The sequence below is a fragment of the Cucumis sativus genome, chromosome 7 (assembly GCF_000004075.3).
Source record: "Cucumis sativus cultivar 9930 chromosome 7, Cucumber_9930_V3, whole genome shotgun sequence".
In the NCBI taxonomy this organism is placed as follows: Eukaryota; Viridiplantae; Streptophyta; class Magnoliopsida; order Cucurbitales; family Cucurbitaceae; genus Cucumis; species Cucumis sativus.
Window position 1 is genome coordinate 12968100 of NC_026661.2, and position 21146 is coordinate 12989245.

Below are 21146 nucleotides of genomic sequence, written 5' to 3' on the forward strand. Positions count from 1 at the left end.
AGATATTGAGTTTTTTTAGATAAAATTTCTCCAAACCCCATCTACATTATATTAATCAAATAATATAAATGATTTTGAAAAAAACCCAAAGGAAGATGCAACTTTAATAACTTAGATTCTTGGTTTATTTTTATCACCCAACACTCGTTGCAACTACAATAGTAGTGACAAAAGAATTGGCTTTATAAAACATGCTTCAATTTCGTGCGCAAGGATCATACTAAGAAGTTTTTCTTGTAAACACAAATTCAATAGAAAAACGGTTTTGACATAGAATGGATGATAATAGAAATTCCCCATTGGAGAAACCCTACTCTCTATCGATACTAGATATTGAATTTCAATTTTGTATCCATCAATCAAGAAATAAAAGGTTATGAAACTTTGTTCTCTTGTACATGCCTGGTACAAATTCAGTTGGCAAACATTAAAAGAAAGACAACAATATTGTAGAGGAAGAAAAGGCAATTTGGTCAGATTATACATACTATTTATTAGTACCTCGGTATGAAAAAGATTATTGGAGAATTACATACTTCAACCGCACTGCAACTTTGGCTTGCTTGCATCATTTACTACTAATACTCATTAGAAACCCAAATTTTGGTATAAATAAATCTAAACCCTAATATAATTTATAAAATTTGCAGAAATAAGCATACAAGACTTATGGTATGGTGGTATAGCTTCAATGACATTCCCCAAGAAATCCGCATGGAAGGCAACCCCCCCACCAGATCAGCTTCAGCAGTTGAGTCAATAGGAGCACATTCAACTTCACTCAAAAACAAGTTACTTCCAGTTTTTCAAATTTATATTTCTCATACACAGACAGACAGGCAGGCTTAAGCATTAGTGTGTATATGAGTGTGTGTGTGTGAGAGAGAAAGAGGGGGGAATCACTATGCAATATCTTTCTAATAAAATATGCGTCCCCTTCCGAAGGGAGCTTCTCTAAGCTAGCAGAATCAACAAATCAATACAAGTAATGTTCCTCATCCTAGATTTCCAGGGAGATTTCTTTGTTCTTTTTCTACAAGCGCAATCTATCATCAACAAACTAAAATAAGAGCAGAAGACTAGGCCATATTTATAGAACAGAATAAATCTATCTAGATATCAAACTAAAGTGAGGAATAAACACAACCAAGAAAAAGTATATGCTAAAACCTACACCACAGCAGACAGCACACTACATTGAAATTGTACTAGATCAGGACAGCCATATTAGGCACAAACTAGCTTGCAGTAGTCTACATAATAGTATCTAAAACCATACAATGAAATGTCTAATACACTCTTCTAGTCCTTCAAACGCTTCCTTGGGACCTCTAGTATTTGTGAGAAGCGCCTATCAATGGGCCACAAAACTAAAGGAACCTGTGTTTGAAGACTCTATATGGCAAATCTTAGCAAGACAGCAATGGAGAAAAGACAGTACTGACTAATGTGTTTGAAGTCTCTTTTCTAGCTTCAAAGGGGATAGACGGTACTGACTACGCAATGATTCTACCTTGCATAAGGATGATATCGACTACTCCCACTATAGCCTCCCCTTCCATACAAACCACCTGCTCCACCATAACTAGCACCAGGACCAGAGTCGTAACCTCCACCATAACCTGAACTTCCATAGCTCCCATATCCATCAACCCCTCGTCCATATCCTCCTAAGCCACTCGTGCCATATCCCCCACCAAACCCACCACTGTAAGGTCCAAATCGACTAGAATAACCAAGGGATGAATCACCTCGGTAGCCACCTAAGCTATTGCCTCCAAACCCTCCATAACCACCACCAAAATCACCACCACTACCATAACCATAGCCACTTCCAATCCTACCACCAATACCACCAGGATTCCTAAAGGGGCCAGGTCCAAAGCCTGCATCAAAGTCCCCATAAGAACCACCATATCCACCAAAGCCATCATTGAATGTACGAGCCCTAGAGTTGCTACCATAAGCAGGAGCAGGTAGTGGGTTTGAGGATTTCTTGGGTTCAGCTTTCTTGATCTCCACCTACAACAAAGTAACTTAGTCAACCTAAATCTTCTGCAATTTAACTATTTTGACAGCCCTTCCCTTGGGGAATCTATACCTGTAATAACCTCCACCTAAAATTAGTAGCAAAAAGAAGTAACTAATGGCATAATGCTTAAAAAAATGCATTCGCATAGAGTGAAAAGGTTGAAAATCGTCCGTTATTATTAAAACCGGAGAATAGAATGGTGCAAAATCTCTGGGAAACAGGATTCTGTTTACACTTTGCTCACTTGCAGTCCATTTATATATGCTCACCTGGGTACCAGACATATCTATCATATTTCCTTTGGACAAAATTTCATCTACAACTTCTTCCTCCTCAAAAACTATAAACCCAAAGCCTCGGGAGCGGTTTGTCTCATGGTCACGAATAATCTGGTGTTCCACAATTTTCCCATACTTGGAAAAGAAATGTTTGAATTCATCTACAAGCAAGAAATGTAATAAACAGATTAAACAGAAAACATATAAACTACAACAATGAATATGTTTTGAAAAGAAAGTGTAAAATCATCTAAAGGCAGCACGTGTTGTACTAAAGAGATCACAACACGTAACACAAAAACTAAAGCTAACGAGAAGAACAAATAAACAGTGGCTGAAACAAATATTGGTACCACAAACTTTTTATTTAAAAAAAAAGGCTGCGACATATAACACAAATAACCCTACCTTCAGTAACCGTTGATGGAATCCCACCAACAAATATTTTCTTTGTCTTAAAATCCTTTGATTGACCTTGCCCTTTAGGAATGGTTCTCTTAATTTCAACCTAATTTCATTCAGCAAAGTAAGTGTCAGAAAAAAGAAAATAAAACAAATAACCAAGAAAGAAGAGAGGGTATCAAAGAAAAATTATTAACCATCCAACAGAACTCAAAAGAAACCTCATAAAACCATGAGAGACCAGATAGTAACGCCATTTAACCAATTTAGCAGAATAAAATATTCCATTAGCCAGTAAAATCAAAATAAATTGGATCACCCACTTGTTTCCCATTGATAACGTGTGTATCTTCGATAACCTTGTCAACCACAGAAGGATCAGCATAAGTGATAAACCCAAAACCTCTAGGTTGTCCTGTGTACCGATCTTTCATGATGACTGAGTCTGTAATCTCTCCATAATTCCCAAAATGCTTGTTGAATTGAGCTGGATTTTCCAAAAACACAATAGAAAGAACGTCAGCTGCAGTCAGATCTAAGCTAACATTGCACATAATCAATTTAGAAATTTAGCAAAATCAATAATTCGTTTAATTGTCGATCCTCTTCAACAGATCTAGTTGAAGTATAAACAACAACTAAACCACAAAATAAAAGTTCATAAACTATCTATACAAAAAAAAAAAAAGAATACCCATCAAGAAAAACAACTATTTTCTGCAGAATTAAACATAGGAACAAAAACTCACTGTAAGTTGTATCCTTCGCCAAACCTCCAATGAAAATCTTCCTGGGAAAAGAAAAGCAACAAAATAGTGAGAACAAAAAATCAAGATCTCAGGAAAACTGAGACAAAGAAGCCGATAAGAAGGCCTAAAAGGGGGAAGACGCAAATTGAGAAAGAAAAATATACAAACCCGGGGCTAGCGCCGTCGCCGGTGTGAGGGTTTTCGCTCTTCGATTTGGACGCCATCAGAGATATGGGTAGTGGATGAATTCTTGCGTTGAAGACGAAGATCGATATCGATTTAAAAAAAAAAAAAGTAGAAAAGAAGAAGAAAGATAGTTGATTTTAGGGTTTTGAGGAGATTTGCCACCACCAGAGAGGATAACGATTTTAAATCTTTCAGAGAGAAATAGCCCAATTTTTTTAACGTGAATCGGACCAATAATTGGGCTGCTCAATTTGGGTGTCTTATCATTAAGCCCAAAACTTCGCAATACAGTGAGAGCTTACGAATAGTCTATGCCCGTATGGAGATAACCCTTGTGATGGCAAAATAACCCCTAACAATTTGTAAAATACCAAATCTAAAAAATACTTTCAATTTTAGTAAAATCGTCTCAACTAAATATTTTTTTTGATAAATTTTCAATCACTGTTGGCTATGCCTCAAGGCCATTTTTACAATTACTTGAATCTTCTTTTTCTAGGTTTTATTAGATAAAAGAAAAAAAAAAGATTGAGAGAGGAGACAGTTGACAAGAGACAAACACATTGAGAGGAGAGTTGTACAATGTGTCCCCATTTGTTTCCGTCAAATCTTGTGACAAATTCTTTGATGAATTGAAGAATAAGTAGGTGATTCTTGTCGAATATCATCACTGTATTGTTCAATCTGAAAAAGTTTAAGAGGTTTTGACCCAAAGAAATTTCGTCGGCTTTCATAATTTATTGTCAGAGCTGATTGCATCATGACTCTCTTCCATGTTTTTGAAAATTGAATTTCTTCCCATTAATGGCAACTTTTGTAATTTTATATTTTGGATAAATTTTTATGTAGCATATGTTATTTCCGTCTATTTCATTCAGGTTTAGGTGAACACTTGTACTTTTCATATTGGATAAGGACAATTGAGGGATTGTTTCATTTATTTATTTTTTTAATTTTTATTTTTGCTACCATAACAATTTAAAATTACTTTTGCTATTTTTTTAAAGTAAAACTCATAGTTTGCTATTCTTCTTGACAACTCTAATCTATGGTATATATAATATAAAAGCCTCAATGTTTATATATAAATTTACTCTTCAATTAGGAAATTTACTGTGATTACATCGCTTGATCTGTATTTTCATTGCAATTAACAATCTAGTAAATTCAATTTACGAAATTTGTGTATTATATTTAAAATATGAATTTAAAAAAATTAACAATTTAATCGCACATAACGATTACGTAAAAAATGTTGAAAATAGATGTCGTATTTAAAGAAATTATTACAAATTGTTTTACAAAAACTAATGTAACTTGTTTTACGAAAGTATGACAATTTGGTAAATTAAATATACAAATATTTGTTTATTTGATTTAGAATACAAATTTTTTAAAAATAATAATAATAAATAATTTTCGTAATCCTTACTCCAAACAAATATTATCATAACACTACTTATTATAATCTTTTTCCAAACCACATATTATCACAACACTACTTATTATAATCCTTACCCCAAACAAATATTATCATAACAGTATCAATAATAAATCTTCTCCCAAACACATTTATCATAACACTAAGATTATCATAACACTAGGATTATCATAATCCTTTTTCCCCATAACTTTTTTCCTCTCCCAAACGCACCCTCAATGTTTATAAATTTTTTTCTATCAAACAATTCACTTTTTGGTTTTAATTTCTTTGGTAATATAATTAATTATGAAAAACTAATGGAATTTTTATTTACTTTTATAAATTAATTATTATTTTTTATTTTGTGTAATATAATTAATTAGGGTAGATTAATTGCTTTTCATTTACATTTCAAAAATTAAATATATTTTCCTTTTTAATTTATTTTGTAATATAATTAATTGTGGAATACTAATGACTTTTTATTTACATTTTAGAAATTAATTAAAAATTAAAATTTATTTTTTGGTAATATAATTAATTATAGAAGATTAATAGTTTTTTCATTTACACTTCTTCAAGTTTCACTACTATACAAAGGGCTTCCTTGATTTCTTTCTACCAATATTATTGAGTATTTTTTTTAATTAGTTAGTTATTTTTTCCTCTTAATTTTTTTTCTAAAAGTTTAATATTTAGTACGTGAAAAAAAAAGGTTAATTACTCATGTAGATACCGTATTTTGTCCTATATTTTTTATTTTATTTATTTATTATAAAAAAAAGGAATTTGAATTTTTAATTTTTAATTTATATTTTAAAACAAAAAAATAATAAAAACAAAAACATATTTTAAAAAAATAAAAATAAAAGGCTTGTTTCCCTCCCTATTTTTTCTCAATCATCCATTTTTCTTCCTCACCAAACTCCCACTTTCTCCCACTCTATCACTTTCTTCCACCTTCTCCCCGCTTCTCCTTGCATTCCGCTTCATTATCTAAAAAACAATCGACGTCGCCCTATAAAAGGAGAAGGAAAAGATTTTTAAAGGGGCACACGTACAAGAAATTTTTTTATGTGTGATTTGGAAAAAGGAGAAGAGGATCAAGAAAGAACTTTTTGTGTTTAAGGTAGTTGGTAAGGTTTTTTATTCAGGTGTTGTCTTAATTATTCATTTAAATTACTTATAGACATTTGGCACTCATTTGACATCGTTTAATTATTTGCATCATTTTAATTATTTGACACCCATCTCACATTGTAAATTACTTACACCCATTTGACATGCTGATTTAATTATTTGCATCTTTTAAATTACTTGACACTCATTTTACATTCTGTGTTAATTACTTGTATCCATATGATAATTAATTATGTATGTATAATTAATTAATTAGCATCTTGTATTTGGCAATACTCATTTTCCATTAGCACTCATTTTATCTTATGTGTTAATTACTTGTATCCATATGGTTACTTGTATCCATATGACATTCCACTAAAGTCCCGTAGTTGCACTCCCCTCACTATAGATATATTTGTGTCAATTTGATAAAACCATAATCAGTAAGTTAATCCTTCACAGGTTGTTTGTAACCTTGATTGGGTCAAAATATCGCTTTACCCCCAAGATTACATTTTGCTCCTTAAGTCCCACTAATCAAATATTGAACAATTGGTTTAAGGTCCAACCTATAAACTTAATCCCTCTCGAGCTAATGAGAGGGTGAGGCCCCTTGTTCAAGACTTGGATTCAGTGTTTAAGAGAACAACCTATCTACTAACTCTAAAGCGGGTAGGAGTGAATTCCGTCTTGCACCCTATGTCCCCAGCTATCCACCCGATCTTATCCCTGAAATGGGAGGCTTATTGGGTCAATACTGATGAGTTGTCCTCACCTATGCAGATCTAAGGATAATCTCGTGTGAACAAGAGTTCATAGTTAACTCACAATTAAGATTAAGTTACCTAGGTTATCAATAATTGAGATAGTCAGTTTTAAATAGTAAACAGTGTTAAAACATAAAAGTGACTAATTCATGGTTCAGTCTTATGTAAACACTTTACATAGGATGCCCCCACTTTCATGTCTCTACATGAACGATTCAGGATCACCTCGTTTGTACTTACTACAAAGCGGGTCGCATTCATTGTTTCTCTAAATAAGGCGTCCAACCATTATTCATATACTATAGACTATTTAGGCTATATACTCGAACTTGATCCATGTTTATGTCTACACATAAAGTTCAAGTTTACTCAAAAATAGCATCGGGACTTGGTTTATTGGTTTTAAGATTATAATAATCAATTTCTCAATAACAACTTTATTGAACATAATATGATTGCAAACTACGAGTTTTAGGACAAAAATTCCAACAGTTTCTTATTTTACTAGCACGTTTTCGAAGAATGAAATTGGATAGAGGAAGGGACAAAGATGAGCGATACAAAGAAGGGAGAGAGAAAAAAAGTACATGAAAGGAAAGAGGGAGATGAGCAATTCAAAGAAGGAAAAAAGAGAAAGTATACGGTAGGAGAGAAGGAAAGCAAGGAATAGTGACAGAGAATAAAGGAAAAGTGACGACATAGAAGAAATGGAGGAAAGAGTAGAATATTCATAAGGGATAGTTGCAAATTTAGTCACTAAATGCAAAATAGTTAAGTATATAGCAACAATTTTAAAAAAATTGCAAACATATCCAAATTTATCAAATTCTATCAATGATAGAAGTCTATCACTGATAGACCGTGTTGTAAATATTGGTCTATCATTGATAGACCATACAAATCTATTAGTGATACAAGTCTATCAGCGATAGTTTTGCTATATTTGCAATTTTTTTAAAATGTTGCTTTATCCTTATTATTATTCCTACGATGACCATCAATTATAATTATCTTATTCATAATCCTAGTCATAAGGTTATAATAATTCTTAGGCCAAACATGAAGTGAGCTAGCCCACTCCCGTCCTTCATAGTCTGAGGGTTTGATCCTAAGGATATACCAACTTTTAAAACAATTTTTGCAAATATAACATATTTTTTATGATTTTTTCTAAAATACCTTTGTTTTAAGGGTAATTGCAATGAGTAACAATTTTAAAAGAATCAATGAATGATACAACAATTTCTAAAACAAATTGTAAATATATCAAATTTCCTCCAACATTCTAATTATTATTTTTTATTTCTTCCAAAAATAGCATTGATTTCAAATGAAAAAAATCTAGATTCATTATATTTGTTGTGATTCTCTTATCCTTTATTCACTCAATCCATCCTCTTGGACGTTTCTCTTTTCCTTTGCTCATGTGATTGAGAAACAAATTTTTAGGGAACATATCAAACTTGTAAGAAACAAAGAAATCGAGAGTTTAGATTTCTCAACAAATGAATTTTTAGGTTCCATCTCGAAGAATATTGGAAGCTTATTATAACTAATGGAACTTTTAACTATCACAACAACGATCTAGCAGGTGGAATCAGCTTATGAGTTTCAACTTCATGTAATCAATTCATAAGTGGAATTCCAATGGGAATATCTTCATGTAAGTAGCGTGTAAGTTTGGACTTATACGACAACCTTTTAATCGGCGAAATTCTATTTATTCTCATTCAAATTTTTGTTCTACCTTTCTTTGATTTTTCGTTAAAACGAATTCATCGACACCGAATTAATATTTCCTACAGCCAGTTACACAAAATATTGCCAACAATATGAGTGTTTTTTATGGAAAAAAAAAGCAAAACAAAAAATACCACCATAGAAAATCTATACATTTCTTGAAAAATAAATTTAACTTTTCTTTTTAGGTTAATTTTCATAAATATAACAAACAATCAAAATATTTAGTGTAACAAAATGAAAAAGCCCATGAATCTGGTCTTTTTTTTAATATTTCATATTTGTTATTCTTTTTATCGTTTTTCTTGTTTTCCTCTTCTGGGATTTTTTCTCTCTTCGTCATCTTTCTGCTCTTCTTCTCTATCATTTTTTTGAAACATTATTTGTCCCAAATATAAAAGATTCTTTTTTTTTTTACGGTTGATTGTTCAAGATCGTCTACCAAATATAAATGATCTTGAAAAAAAACAAATGTCATTTAGATTTGGCTCCTAAAATTAAACAATCGTATAAAAATATAGCAAAATCTAAACGATCATGTACCAAATAATATTTTAAAATTTTTTTAAATTTGGGTAGCTAAATTTAAACAATCAAATCTGACGAGTCTGTACCAAATATAAACGTTCATGTACCAAATGTAAACAATCGTGTATAAACGTTCCTGTACCAAATGTAAACAATCATGTACCAAAATATTTTGAAAAAAAATCATTGAGATTTGACTACCCAAATTTAAATGATTGTGTACCAAATCTGAACGATTATGTACCAAATATAAACGATTGTGTAAAATAAAAAACGTTTAGATTTGTCTACCCAAATTTAAACTATTAAATCTACCAAATATAAACGATGGTGTAAAATAAAAAATGTTTAGATTTGTCTACCCAAATTTAAACTATTAAATCTAAATGATCGTATACTCAATTTTAACGACCGTGTACCAATCTTAAAAAAAAAAATCATTTAGATTTGGGCAGCTAAATAAAAAAAATGTTTTGATTTGTCTACCCAAATTTAAATAATTAAATCTAAACGATCATATACCAATCTTGAAAAAAAAAATCATTTAGATTTGGGTAGCTAAATTTAAACGATTGCCTAGGAAAAAATAGCCAAATCTAAACTATCATTTCTTAAATATATTATGTTCAATGGATGCCAATTAATATGACATTTTTGGTATTTCCTATTGTGAGCTTGTGGGTTTTTTCCATTTTTGAAATTGTTCTACAAAATGTAAATAATTTAGTGTTTTGTTATATTTTTTAAAAGACCATTTCTTTTTAAGTTTGTAATTTTTTTTATTAAATTACCTTATAATGGCGTCGCCTTATGTCGTGTCAGGATTACCAACCTTTTTCGATGGAGTTTCTACAACTTCAGAAGAAGCTTTTTCTCCCGAAGTCACTTATCCCAGCATCTGTGTTGTGGGTTGAAAAATACATATTTTCTTGTAGTGTGTCTAACTTGTAGGGTTGAGAACAAACCGAATTTTAGGGTTCTTTTAGTGAATGAGAATTAGGAGTTCTCGTCCCAAAATGGTTCTTAATTCCAATTAGCTAGGGATTTCATTCCAAATGATGTGAAATCCCTAGTAACACCTAATTCTCAATCACTTAAAACTCTAAAAGAATCATAAGAACTCTAAAAGAATCATATTAAACAGTAAAAGGACCAAATTACCCCTATTTAAAAGTCATAAAAAGGATGAAATTGGAATGTAGAAAATGAAATCAAACTTATGTAAATAAAACATAAATAATAATTTGATCTGTTGGCAATGGTTTATGTGGTTGGCAAAATATGATATTTTGTCTTAATTTTGTCTCTAAGTTAATTTTTTAGAAGCCTCAAATTATTGGTTGAAATCAAATAAAAATACATAATATAACATATTATATATATATATATATGGTTAAAGTCTGGTCTCCCCATCTTCGTCTCAAAATTTTAAGTCTCACTTGGACGATCTTAAAGAAAACAAATGCTTTTCGTCTGTTTCCAATCAAAACGAAATGATTTGCTCTCTATCTCTACTTCACGTATCACCTCTTCACCACAGACCCTCCACCCATCTTCTTCACAACTTCACCTCCCCGTTCGAGCTGAAGCAACTCCATGCACATCTCCTCAAAACCAACTCTCCCCTCTCTTCTCTCCCTCTTTCACGTGTTGCTTCTGTCTGTGCTTTCAATTCCAGTTTCTCTTATGCCAAGTTGATCTTCCAGCTTCTGGACGCATCCGAGGTCACCCACTGGAACACTTGTTTGAGGTCTTTTGCTGAGGGAGATTCCCCTGCTGATGCCATTTCACTTTTTTATCGGTTGCGTGAGTTTGATATTTCCCCAGATCATTATACTTGCTCCTTTGTTCTTAAAGCTTGTTCTAGGTTGTTGGATGTTAGGAATGGTAAGATTGTTCATGGTTACGTTGAGAAACTTGGTTTGCAATCGAATATGTTTTTGCAGAACATGATTGTCCATTTGTATGCGTTGTGTGGCGAAATAGGAGTTGCCCGGAAGGTGTTTGATAAAATGCCACAGAGGGATGTGATAACGTGGAATATTATGATTGCCCGATTGGTTAAAATGGGTGATGCTGAGGGGGCGTACAAGTTGTTTGCTGAAATGCCCGAGAGGAATGTGAGGTCGTGGACTTCAATGATTGGTGGGTATGCTCAATGTGGGAAATCAAAGGAGGCGATTGATCTATTTTTGGAGATGGAAGACGCTGGTTTGTTGCCCAATGAAGTAACGGTGGTGGCCGTTCTTGTAGCTTGTGCTGATATGGGTAACTTGGTTTTGGGGAGGCGAATACATGATTTCTCTAACCGAAGTGGCTATGAGAAAAATATTCGTGTTTGTAACACTCTGATTGATATGTATGTAAAATGTGGGTGCTTGGAGGATGCTTGTAGGATCTTCGACAACATGGAAGAACGTACAGTTGTTTCATGGTCAGCTATGATTGCAGGACTTGCAGCACATGGACGGGCCGAGGATGCTCTTGCACTGTTCAATAAAATGATAAACACAGGCGTGAAACCCAATGCAGTGACTTTCATTGGTATCTTGCATGCCTGCAGCCATATGGGAATGGTAGAGAAAGGTCGTAAATATTTTGCTAGCATGACTAGAGATTATGGGATAGTTCCTAGGATTGAGCATTATGGGTGTATGGTTGATCTTTTTAGCCGAGCAGGGCTGTTGCAAGAGGCTCATGAATTCATCATGAACATGCCTATTGCACCTAATGGTGTTGTTTGGGGAGCCCTCCTTGGTGGTTGCAAAGTTCACAAAAACATAAAATTAGCGGAAGAAGCCACCCGTCACCTCTCCAAATTGGACCCACTAAATGATGGATACTATGTGGTCTTATCAAACATCTATGCAGAAGCAGGGAGATGGGAGGATGTAGCACGAGTGAGGAAGTTGATGAGAGATAGAGGGGTAAAAAAGACACCTGGCTGGAGTTCAATCATGGTGGAAGGAGTGGTTTACAATTTTGTTGCAGGGGATGATACCCATCCTCAAACTGAGGAAATATTCCAGACATGGGAGAAGTTGCTTCAGCGAATGAAGCTTAAAGGATATGTGCCCAACACCTCAGTTGTGTTGCTTGACATGGAAGAGGACCAAAAAGAAAAGTTTCTCTATCGTCATAGCGAGAAGTTAGCAGTAGTCTTTGGATTAATCAAAACAACACCTGGAACTGTTATTAGGATCATGAAGAATCTACGTGTCTGTGAGGATTGCCATGCTGCTTTGAAGATCATATCAGTTGTCAGTACTAGAGAGATAGTTGTTCGCGATAGAAATCGATTCCATTGCTTCAAAAATGGTTCTTGTTCTTGTGGTGATTACTGGTAGTTGTAATTCAGACAAATGCTTATTTGTATATTTGAGAAACTGATAATTTTGATTCATCAGATACAATATTGGTATGAATTATCCCCATTTAAGTTCTATCAAGCTTGAGCACGATAGCAGGAAATTTGGAAGATAATATTGCAACTGAAAGAAAATGCCTAGACCTGTTTGAAGTTCTCGATTAATGAACTAATGAATCACAACATTATCACTAGATTCTACCAGTGTGCTATCAACATTTATAGTAGAAGACTATAGACACCCACAACTTCTATTAGAGAGAACCTCAATGGACGGGGCACCCTTTGACCACTATTCCGGGTGCAGTAGGACAGGAGGCCAATGGACAACGGTCTGTGCTGCTGAGTCCCCACCATTCTGGACCTATTATATCCTTTGATTGAAGGGTGAAATATATGAGAACTCCCATGAAAGCAACTCCAGCATCCAACGCAGCTGACAAGATATAGTTATGCCTTGCCCACCATCCCTTGTGCTTCCTGTAGATATAGAAATTAAAGAAAATCCCTACAACACCCCACATCAGATAGTTTACTGACCTAGCTGGTGGAATGCCCAAACCAGCTCCAAATATGATGGGTACATTTATAAGTCTAATCCACTCTTGGTTGGGGAACTGGCGAGAAAGCCACCAGACAGGGACTGGAGCAAGTAAGCCAACAAGGAAGAACCAGTTCATCTCTGGGTAAACACCTAACTTTCCAAACATTCTGAGTGGCCCGACAACTCCCCATATGATGGATGCATTGTAGAAAACGTCATCACCAGGGCATGTCCATGGACTTCCTTCTGGTAGCAAGGCTGGATCACAGATGTGGTCGATAGTTGTAAGAAGCCACCATGCTGTGCCAAAGTAGACACTTGAAGCTACTACTGTTCCAACTAACTGAGAAGTCAAGTTGATGGACAAAAGAACATTAGTTTCAGCCCCATTATTGTGATTATGAATTGGAATGAACATCTTTTGAAGAAAAAAAATACTAATAAAACTACCTGAACAAGGAACATTGATCTTGGGGGAATCTTCATATAGTGGCCTAATTTGAAGTCACTAACAAACGTAAGAGCCTGTGACATACTGATATATCCATATGTCTTGAAGGTCACATTAGCTAGTGGCCTCCCGGGATACATATACCCAATTATCAACTCTGTAATCACATTAAGCCCTGGTTGCTGCACATTGTTGTTAAGCAAGATCATTAAGAAGTGAAATGACAGTGATTTTTCAATCTCAGTACTGATAATATTTTACTGAACATACCCAATTTGTTGTTGCTTGAATGATCCCAATGGGTAACGTGAAGAACAGGGCAATCCCACAAGCTAGTAAAATTCCCCACCAGGGAAGTTGGAGTTGTTTGTCAAAACCTTCACAAGCATACAAGGCCAGAGCCACCATTATTATTAGTACAGTGTAAAACCACCACTGAGGAACTTCCTTGTAATTCTTCTTCATCAGTCTAGTGTGCACATCTCCCAGCTGATCCCCAACTGCACTTGTTGTCCTTCTCCACATTTGCCAGATTGTTCTGATAACAGTTTCCAAAGAAGAAGATAGAAATAATGTCCAAAAGGCTGAAATGAGTCAATTACTTTGGTAAAATACAGTTGCAGAGTAAAAATGTTGGTGTTTGTGGAGCTTACTTTCCATGGAAGAGAGCAACATGTGAGATAGTTGCGGCCAATGTAGCAAAACTCAACCCATAAGTAAAAGCAAAGAAGGCACTGAGGTAGAGTTTGCTATAACCATCATAGTTTGCTTGATCTATGTCGAATGTCTTGGCATTAAGTATTCGAGAAATATTGTAGGTTTTACCAGTGAAGTCAAAAGTGTGAGCTGAAATCATGGGAAATCGCTTAGCTTCATAAAAATTTGACCAGTAGACAATGGGGTTTATTACATAGACGACCATGAAAAACCCAATTAAGATATTGACGATGGCAAAACCAGGTGTAGCCAGAGGGCTTCCCAGAAAGCCAGCAACAGTTGACCAGTCAATCCCAAATGAGCCAATGCCAAGGCCACGAAGGCCAGAACCAATCTGCTGGGCAGTAATGGAGTTTCTCCATATCAAACAAACAAATGAGATGCAGGATATGGAGGGGAAGAGGTAGCTTGGGACGAGGTAGTAAGCAAAACTTGATATGAAAACCATGAAGAAGAATTGTAGCCTTGTATGGCCTCCTCTTGGTCTCTTGTCTTTCTCATGCAATGCCCTGAACAATTTCCAGATATTTGAGATGAGGTAAGGTTCATATATATTGTTGACAATGTTTTCTCTCATAACTAGAACACTTGATTCAGATTTACCAATCAAATATGTCTAAGATTTAGTTCTGGGAGAAAATACCTGAATAGAGAGACCTGAACTAGATTTGCAGGCCACCACATATATGGGGAGTCAACTAGGTATCTTCTGAATAACCCAGCCCATCCATATCCTAGCATCTGCTCTCATCAGCAATCACTCAGAAAAATATACTAGAACTATACCAACTAAAACATGAAAATGGGTATTATGGGACAAACACAATCAGGCTGAAGTAATCTAAAAGAGGCTTAGTGAGCCGAATGAAGTAAATTAGAGGAGACCTGAGTGGTTTGGGACAGTAACATGGCTGCCAGAGGATGGAGATTTCTGTGATAAAACGCCTTAACAATCGTGACTATATTCAAAGCGTAGACACTATTCGATCCAGAGTTGGCGAAAATGGTAATCAGGACATGTTCTTTGAGAGTAAATGGCCCTGGATTCAACGAAAACGACCATTTGGTGAATGGAACTCGAAAAGAGGAAGATGGAATAGTTGCAGCCATCAATTTTCCCAGAGGAAGAACAAGAATCTGTGCGGAGACCGAAGAAACATAAAGCTGGTTCTGGCGAAAACCAAAAAATTGGTTTACAAAAGCCAAAAGACAGCAAGATGTAAGCCCAAGAATCCATGTTCTGAATGTTAAGGCTGGCTCTGAAGGGTCATCAGTTGGTGGAACTGTGAGCCTCACTTCCTCAATTGGACTATCGTTCTCCTCCTCCCCTGCATTGCCAAATTTCACAAATCTTATTCTGAACAGACATCATCCTTCATGAGGAAAGGTTGTTAACCCAGATTTTTTTCATCTTCAAAAGGTTGAAAATGCTGATAAAAGTTCCATGGTAGAAGAAGAAAGAAATTTTCTCACGAGTTTTTTGGAAGTTGGATTCAAGATTTTCCTCTGATAGGTTGAATTGAGGGGTCCCATCCCCATCTTTAGCTTTTATCATCTTCTCCTTCTCCTTCTCCTTCTCGTTCCTGCGGTAAAAGTATTATTCTATAAGAAAGAACCACAAAAGTTTATAGAAAAATGTACTTTATTTTCTGATTCTCTGGAATCTCTACTAGTAATAATGCTTGTTTTCTCCTTTTTTTTTTTTTTTCTAATACATATATATTCAAATAAGAAAAGACATTCTAGGACTCACAGAAATACGATGAAAAGAGCAAAAGATGCTGTTCTCTCTTTTGCAGAAGGGGGTTTTTAATGCACCTCCCAAAGCAAGCAGCTCAGAATCCTAAGGAGGCCACAAAATTTTCAAAGAAAAAGGTATTCCGAGACCCTATATTTTCCCATTTTATTTATCCAAAAACGCAACAATTTGGTGAAAGCATTAAATGAGATTTTAGAGGCTTTTTTATTCTATAATGTTGAATGAGGACGGATTTATTAAGCACATGGGGGGATTGCTTTTTACAGGCCCCAACTGCACAATCTTCTGGTTTTGATATTGTCACATTTGAAAGCACCTTAAAAAGAGGGCCTTCTGAGGCCAAACTAGAGTATAGATAAGGACAAGTATTTTGAACTCGAGAAGATGGTGATGGGCATAGTGGTTGAGCTGTAGACTTTTTAATGTTTCAAATCACTACAAATGCTCACCGTTTTGGCTTCCAACCAAGGTGAAGTTGTGGTCCACTTCCTTTTTTCTTCTCTTTTTTAATTTGTAGATTCTTTTGATTCAATTTGAAGTTTGGCCATATGTTTAGGAAAGTTATTATTATTATTTTTTTTCTCAATAGTGGTATTAAGAAGGTTTGAAAGGACATGATTTTTCTTATTTGTTTACTTTTTGGGAATCTGCTAGAAGGCTGCTGTGTGTGGATGGATTGAAATTTTGAAACTTTAGGAAGAGGGAATGATATGGTTTAGATTTATTATTGATTTGAGCAAATATTTGGAGTGGGAAATGAGTTAATTAATGTGTTTGTTTGGATAAGAGAGAGGGAGAGAAGGATATTGAGGGATCCCATCGGTTGTGTACCTTTTTCAAATAAAAAATTAAAAAAAATCTAAAACCTCCTTTTTTTCTTCATTTTTTTTTAAATATATGAATTCTGGATAGATTTACAAGTAGGAACTAAAGCCTTTAACTATTTTTTTTTTTAAGTTAAACAATTTGAGTCTAATCTAGAAATAGGAAGCCTCCCGGGCTCGATTTAGGGTTAAAGGTTCAAATTCCAAACTTGTTAAACTATATGATTTTATTTTTGAAGATTTAGTTACCGATATAATTATTAAACTTTAATTTTTATTTCCAATAAATCATTGAACAGTCTAATAAGTTTTTAAACGTTCAATTTGGTATCTTAGAATAGATATTTGATTTATTCCAATAGAATCTAAACTTCCAAATTTGATTAAAATGCACAAAAATTAAAAAAGATTTATAAATGATTGGACATAAAACAAAATTCAGTATAAATGTGAACCCAAGACTTTGGAAGTGATAGTTCCAAGTGGGTATGAGGATTTGAAAATGCCAACTGATACAAGTCTAAAACAAATCCTTAATAAAGGTTGAATGTTTGACGGATTTAAATTCTCTCAACCTTTTCACTAATTAACTTTATGAAAATATTATTTGTAAAAAAAGGAAAGAAAAAGAAGTAGTAGGTGACATCACAAATGAATTAGTGCAATTGGGAACTTTCTTTTTTCAAAAATAGAAGCTGTAGGCACGTGACTTTAGCAGAATCCTAAAGGAATCTTTTTCAATTTTATTATTATTATTGAAATAATTAAGATTGTGTTAATGGAATATTATCGTACTAAATTAACTTCATAAATTGTATATTTTTTGACTAGGAATCTCCAATATCATCACATTCTAACATTCATAATAAATAAATAAGTTCAATGATAACATAAGAGCTGACTTTAATGTAATTGTGTGTCAACCTTTCTACACACTCTCTCTCTCTAATAATTAAATTAACATCCTTTTCATTTTGCTATTGGCACCCTTTCTTTTTTAAATTATTGGTTTGGTATTATTATTGTTATTATTATTTGTGTATTTGATCATTAAACGGTAAGAGAAAGAATAATTGAGATGTCAATTTACACCGATATGGAAATGGGGTACACAATTTTCGGTCATATGGGAAATGGGAGAAGAGCCATAAGAGATTTCAACCCTTGTTGGCTAAATGTTGACAAAATTATATTTCATGTCTACACTCTGCTGAATTTTTCGTGTCAATCACTGATATATGTTGTAGGAGTCGAAATTAAAATTGATGGTGCCTTTCTTGTTTCCACTCCTTCGAGTGAACATCTTTATTAATAAAATTACTCATCTTTCGTTTTCTAAATTTTAAAAAATTTATTGGGTGTATAATTCAACTTATTTAAAAGGTTAGTAAATTTAAAGTAGGTTGAATAGGTTTATATCTTATATGACACAAAATTGAAAATGGTAAGTTTCATTTGGTTTTTTTGTTATAACTTTTTTTCAAAAAAAGCTATAGTCATTTATTTCATCTTTAAACTAAAATTTGTAAGTTTGTTATTTATTTTTTTTAGAAATCAAAATTAAGTTTTTAAGCTTAAAAAAGTAGTATTTATTTTTAAAATCTAAAAGATGGAAGTTAGTGCAAGAAATTGAAAAAAATTAATCTTAATTTTTTAAAAAAATAAAAACAAAAAATCAAACTATATACATCATTCAACTTACAAAAGTTATCAATTTTTTAAAAATAGTACAAATTTGTTGGATATATAATTGTTAACGGATTTTTAAAAGTTTAGTGATCAATCACAAATAAATACAATCTCGAGAGTTAATCGATAATTTAGCTCTAACAATTAGTTTAGATTCATAATTATTTACTAGTAATCGACTTTCTCGTAGATTACATAGCATTTAGCAAATAAGAGCGAATTAATTGATTGAGAATGAAGAGCTACATAACTAATTAAACGTTACTAACTCACTTTCTTCTAGTCTTACTGCTTTGATATAGGATCAAAGGCCAAAGTAGAGCTACATAAAAAACAATTAGTAACAATGCAAACATTTGAATTTTTTTTTTTCTTCTTTCATAGGAAGTAATTTAGTTTAAGTTTATATTTTATAAGTAAATCTTTTTAGTTTATATTTGAGTGATCTAAAACCTTAGGATATTTATCTAATTGTTAAATCTTAAATATTTTGAAAAAATAATTTAAGTTAAAAAAACTAAAGGATTAACAACAAACTACCTCAGTGTTCAACTTGTTATTTTAATTTAAATCTTAAATAAAAGAGAAATTGCATCAAATGATACAAATATTTAGAAAAAAACCGTTCATATTACTTATTTTTTGGATAGTGCGAATATGAAAAAATTAGTGATAACAGACAGCTATCCAACGGTAATCATAGGACTATCATAGAATTATCGACTTTTAAATTTGCTACTTTTACAATTTAAAAAATGTAGTGACATATGTTTTATTATCGTAAAATATTTTTTGCTATTTTTGCAAGGACTTCTAAATAAAATAAAAAATGTGAAAGAAAACAAAGCCGCATTCACAAATTTAGCAACGAGTTTGTCCAGTTTGCCATTTTACCATTTTTATTATGAATTTGATATTTATTTATAATATATATATGAGGCGTTTTTAAAAATAATAAAATAAATTAAAATATTAAAAACTGTAGCAAAATTTTGGATTCTAAAATCAATGATAAAAATTGATAAACTTCCATCACTTTCTATCAATGTCACTGTTAGAAACATATCAGTATCTATCAATACCTATCCTTCATAAAATCTGAAACTTTTGCTATAGGTTGTAAATATTTTGTTAAATTTGTTATTTTTGACAATTTTCTTATATATATATATATAAACATATAGTATTATATTAATAAAGCAAAAAAAAAAAAAAAAAAAGTCAGAAATTAAGGGAAATTTTCAAAAATAAAAATGAGTGAAACCTTAAAAATCAATTAAAATTTGTTTTCCTCAATTTAAGGAGTCAATTCAAATTATGATAATGATTGGAGTGATTTACAAACTAATCAATCAATTTAATAGATAATTAAGGATTACTCTCATTGTTCAACTAAAATAATAATTCTTATAACTAAAAAGAAGTTAACCCATGAAAATTTTCCTTAATTCAAGGATTACCAAGCCATCAACAATGAAACGAAAAAAATCATAAATAATCATGTAAATGAATGTTGTGATGATGAAGCACAATAAGTACATAGTTATCCAGAAATATTATTAAAATGAATATATAATATATAAATAAATAAAATATTTAATTTTTAAAAAATTTAAACAAGATCCCTAAACTCTCATGCTTTTGGAATTTCACGAATGGTACGTGTTCTTACAAGATTCACTCAAGGCCTCAATTTATAGGCCAAGAGGCAAGTATACAGACGCTAATGATGTATAAGCTTTAGATACATGGAAACAAATGAAGTGATAATTCTTTGTCACGTGGTAACGGAGTACTAGGAGTGTATGTTTGTAAGAAACATGCATGGGGTAAATGAGTGAAAGTCGTTTGTTTCTTAATTAATCTATACATGAGCATTTAATCTCTATTATTAATAATTATAATTCTAATAATCTTTCTGTAACAATCCAAACTTTTCTAGGAAGTTGAGGTCATTAAATATAATTTTTTTATATACAAGAAAATAAATTAAAATTTGAGAAAAAGCTTTAAATAAAAATAACTAATCAAAATATTAGTTTGGGCCTAAAAATATAAAAAAATACTTAAAGTAATTGAACCGTAGCTCTAAAATAAACCTATTGAAATATAACTACTAAAATATAAATGCGGAAGAAAACTGAACTGGTCCCTATGGCTATCCACGGTCACTTCTTTATCATTCGTCAGTTTGCCTCTACCTTTGCTTGAAAATTAAACATTTAACAGAGTAAATATAAATGTATACTTAGTAAGAGACCCATATTTGACATGGAGATGCTTCTTACCATATAGAACCCATGACAAACAATTGTTACCCTTAATATCAAGGTTATGAATTCTAGTTTTGCAAGTTTTTTCACGGTAACCCTATCATAAAATATTATAATTATATTAGAAATTTAAATGAGGCAATAGAAGGTCGTGCAAATAATGTGTGTTGTGAAATGATGCACAACACAAACATGGTTATCGATAAAATGTATTATTAAAAATAAGTATGATATTTAAATGTATAAATATATAAATATAGAAATAATCCCCACACTTTTTTAAATTCACCAATGT

General features: G+C 32.6%; 3 protein-coding genes and 1 long non-coding RNA gene across 4 annotated transcripts; 2 read left to right on the top strand and 2 right to left on the bottom strand.

The window, feature by feature from the left end:
• Positions 1–468: 468 nt before the first annotated feature.
• LOC101216682 (heterogeneous nuclear ribonucleoprotein 1) lies at positions 469–3825 on the bottom strand. The gene is made up of 6 exons (XM_004149358.3): positions 3630–3825; positions 3462–3502; positions 3036–3199; positions 2719–2818; positions 2302–2471; positions 469–2022 (listed from the first exon to the last, which is right to left on the bottom strand). The coding sequence occupies exons 1-6, from the start codon at positions 3683–3685 to the stop codon at positions 1510–1512; spliced, it is 1044 nt and encodes a 347-aa protein (XP_004149406.1). The 5' UTR covers positions 3686–3825; the 3' UTR covers positions 469–1509.
• A 6801-nt stretch (positions 3826–10626) lies between these two features.
• LOC101213556 (pentatricopeptide repeat-containing protein At5g66520) lies at positions 10627–12661 on the top strand. Its single transcript, XM_004151200.3, has one exon. The coding sequence runs from the start codon at positions 10721–10723 to the stop codon at positions 12572–12574; it is 1854 nt and encodes a 617-aa protein (XP_004151248.1). The 5' UTR covers positions 10627–10720; the 3' UTR covers positions 12575–12661.
• Positions 12581–16332, bottom strand: LOC101213313 (oligopeptide transporter 1). Its single transcript, XM_004151199.3, has 8 exons — positions 16060–16332; positions 15780–15889; positions 15192–15634; positions 14950–15047; positions 14243–14815; positions 13860–14127; positions 13589–13771; positions 12581–13481 (listed from the first exon to the last, which is right to left on the bottom strand). The coding sequence occupies exons 2-8, from the start codon at positions 15859–15861 to the stop codon at positions 12861–12863; spliced, it is 2268 nt and encodes a 755-aa protein (XP_004151247.2). The 5' UTR covers positions 15862–15889; positions 16060–16332; the 3' UTR covers positions 12581–12860.
• LOC116404999 lies at positions 15883–16801 on the top strand. The gene is made up of 2 exons (XR_004218047.1): positions 15883–16181; positions 16332–16801. It is a non-coding gene; the product is annotated as an uncharacterized LOC116404999 (long non-coding RNA).
• The last annotated feature ends 4345 nt before the right edge of the window (positions 16802–21146 follow it).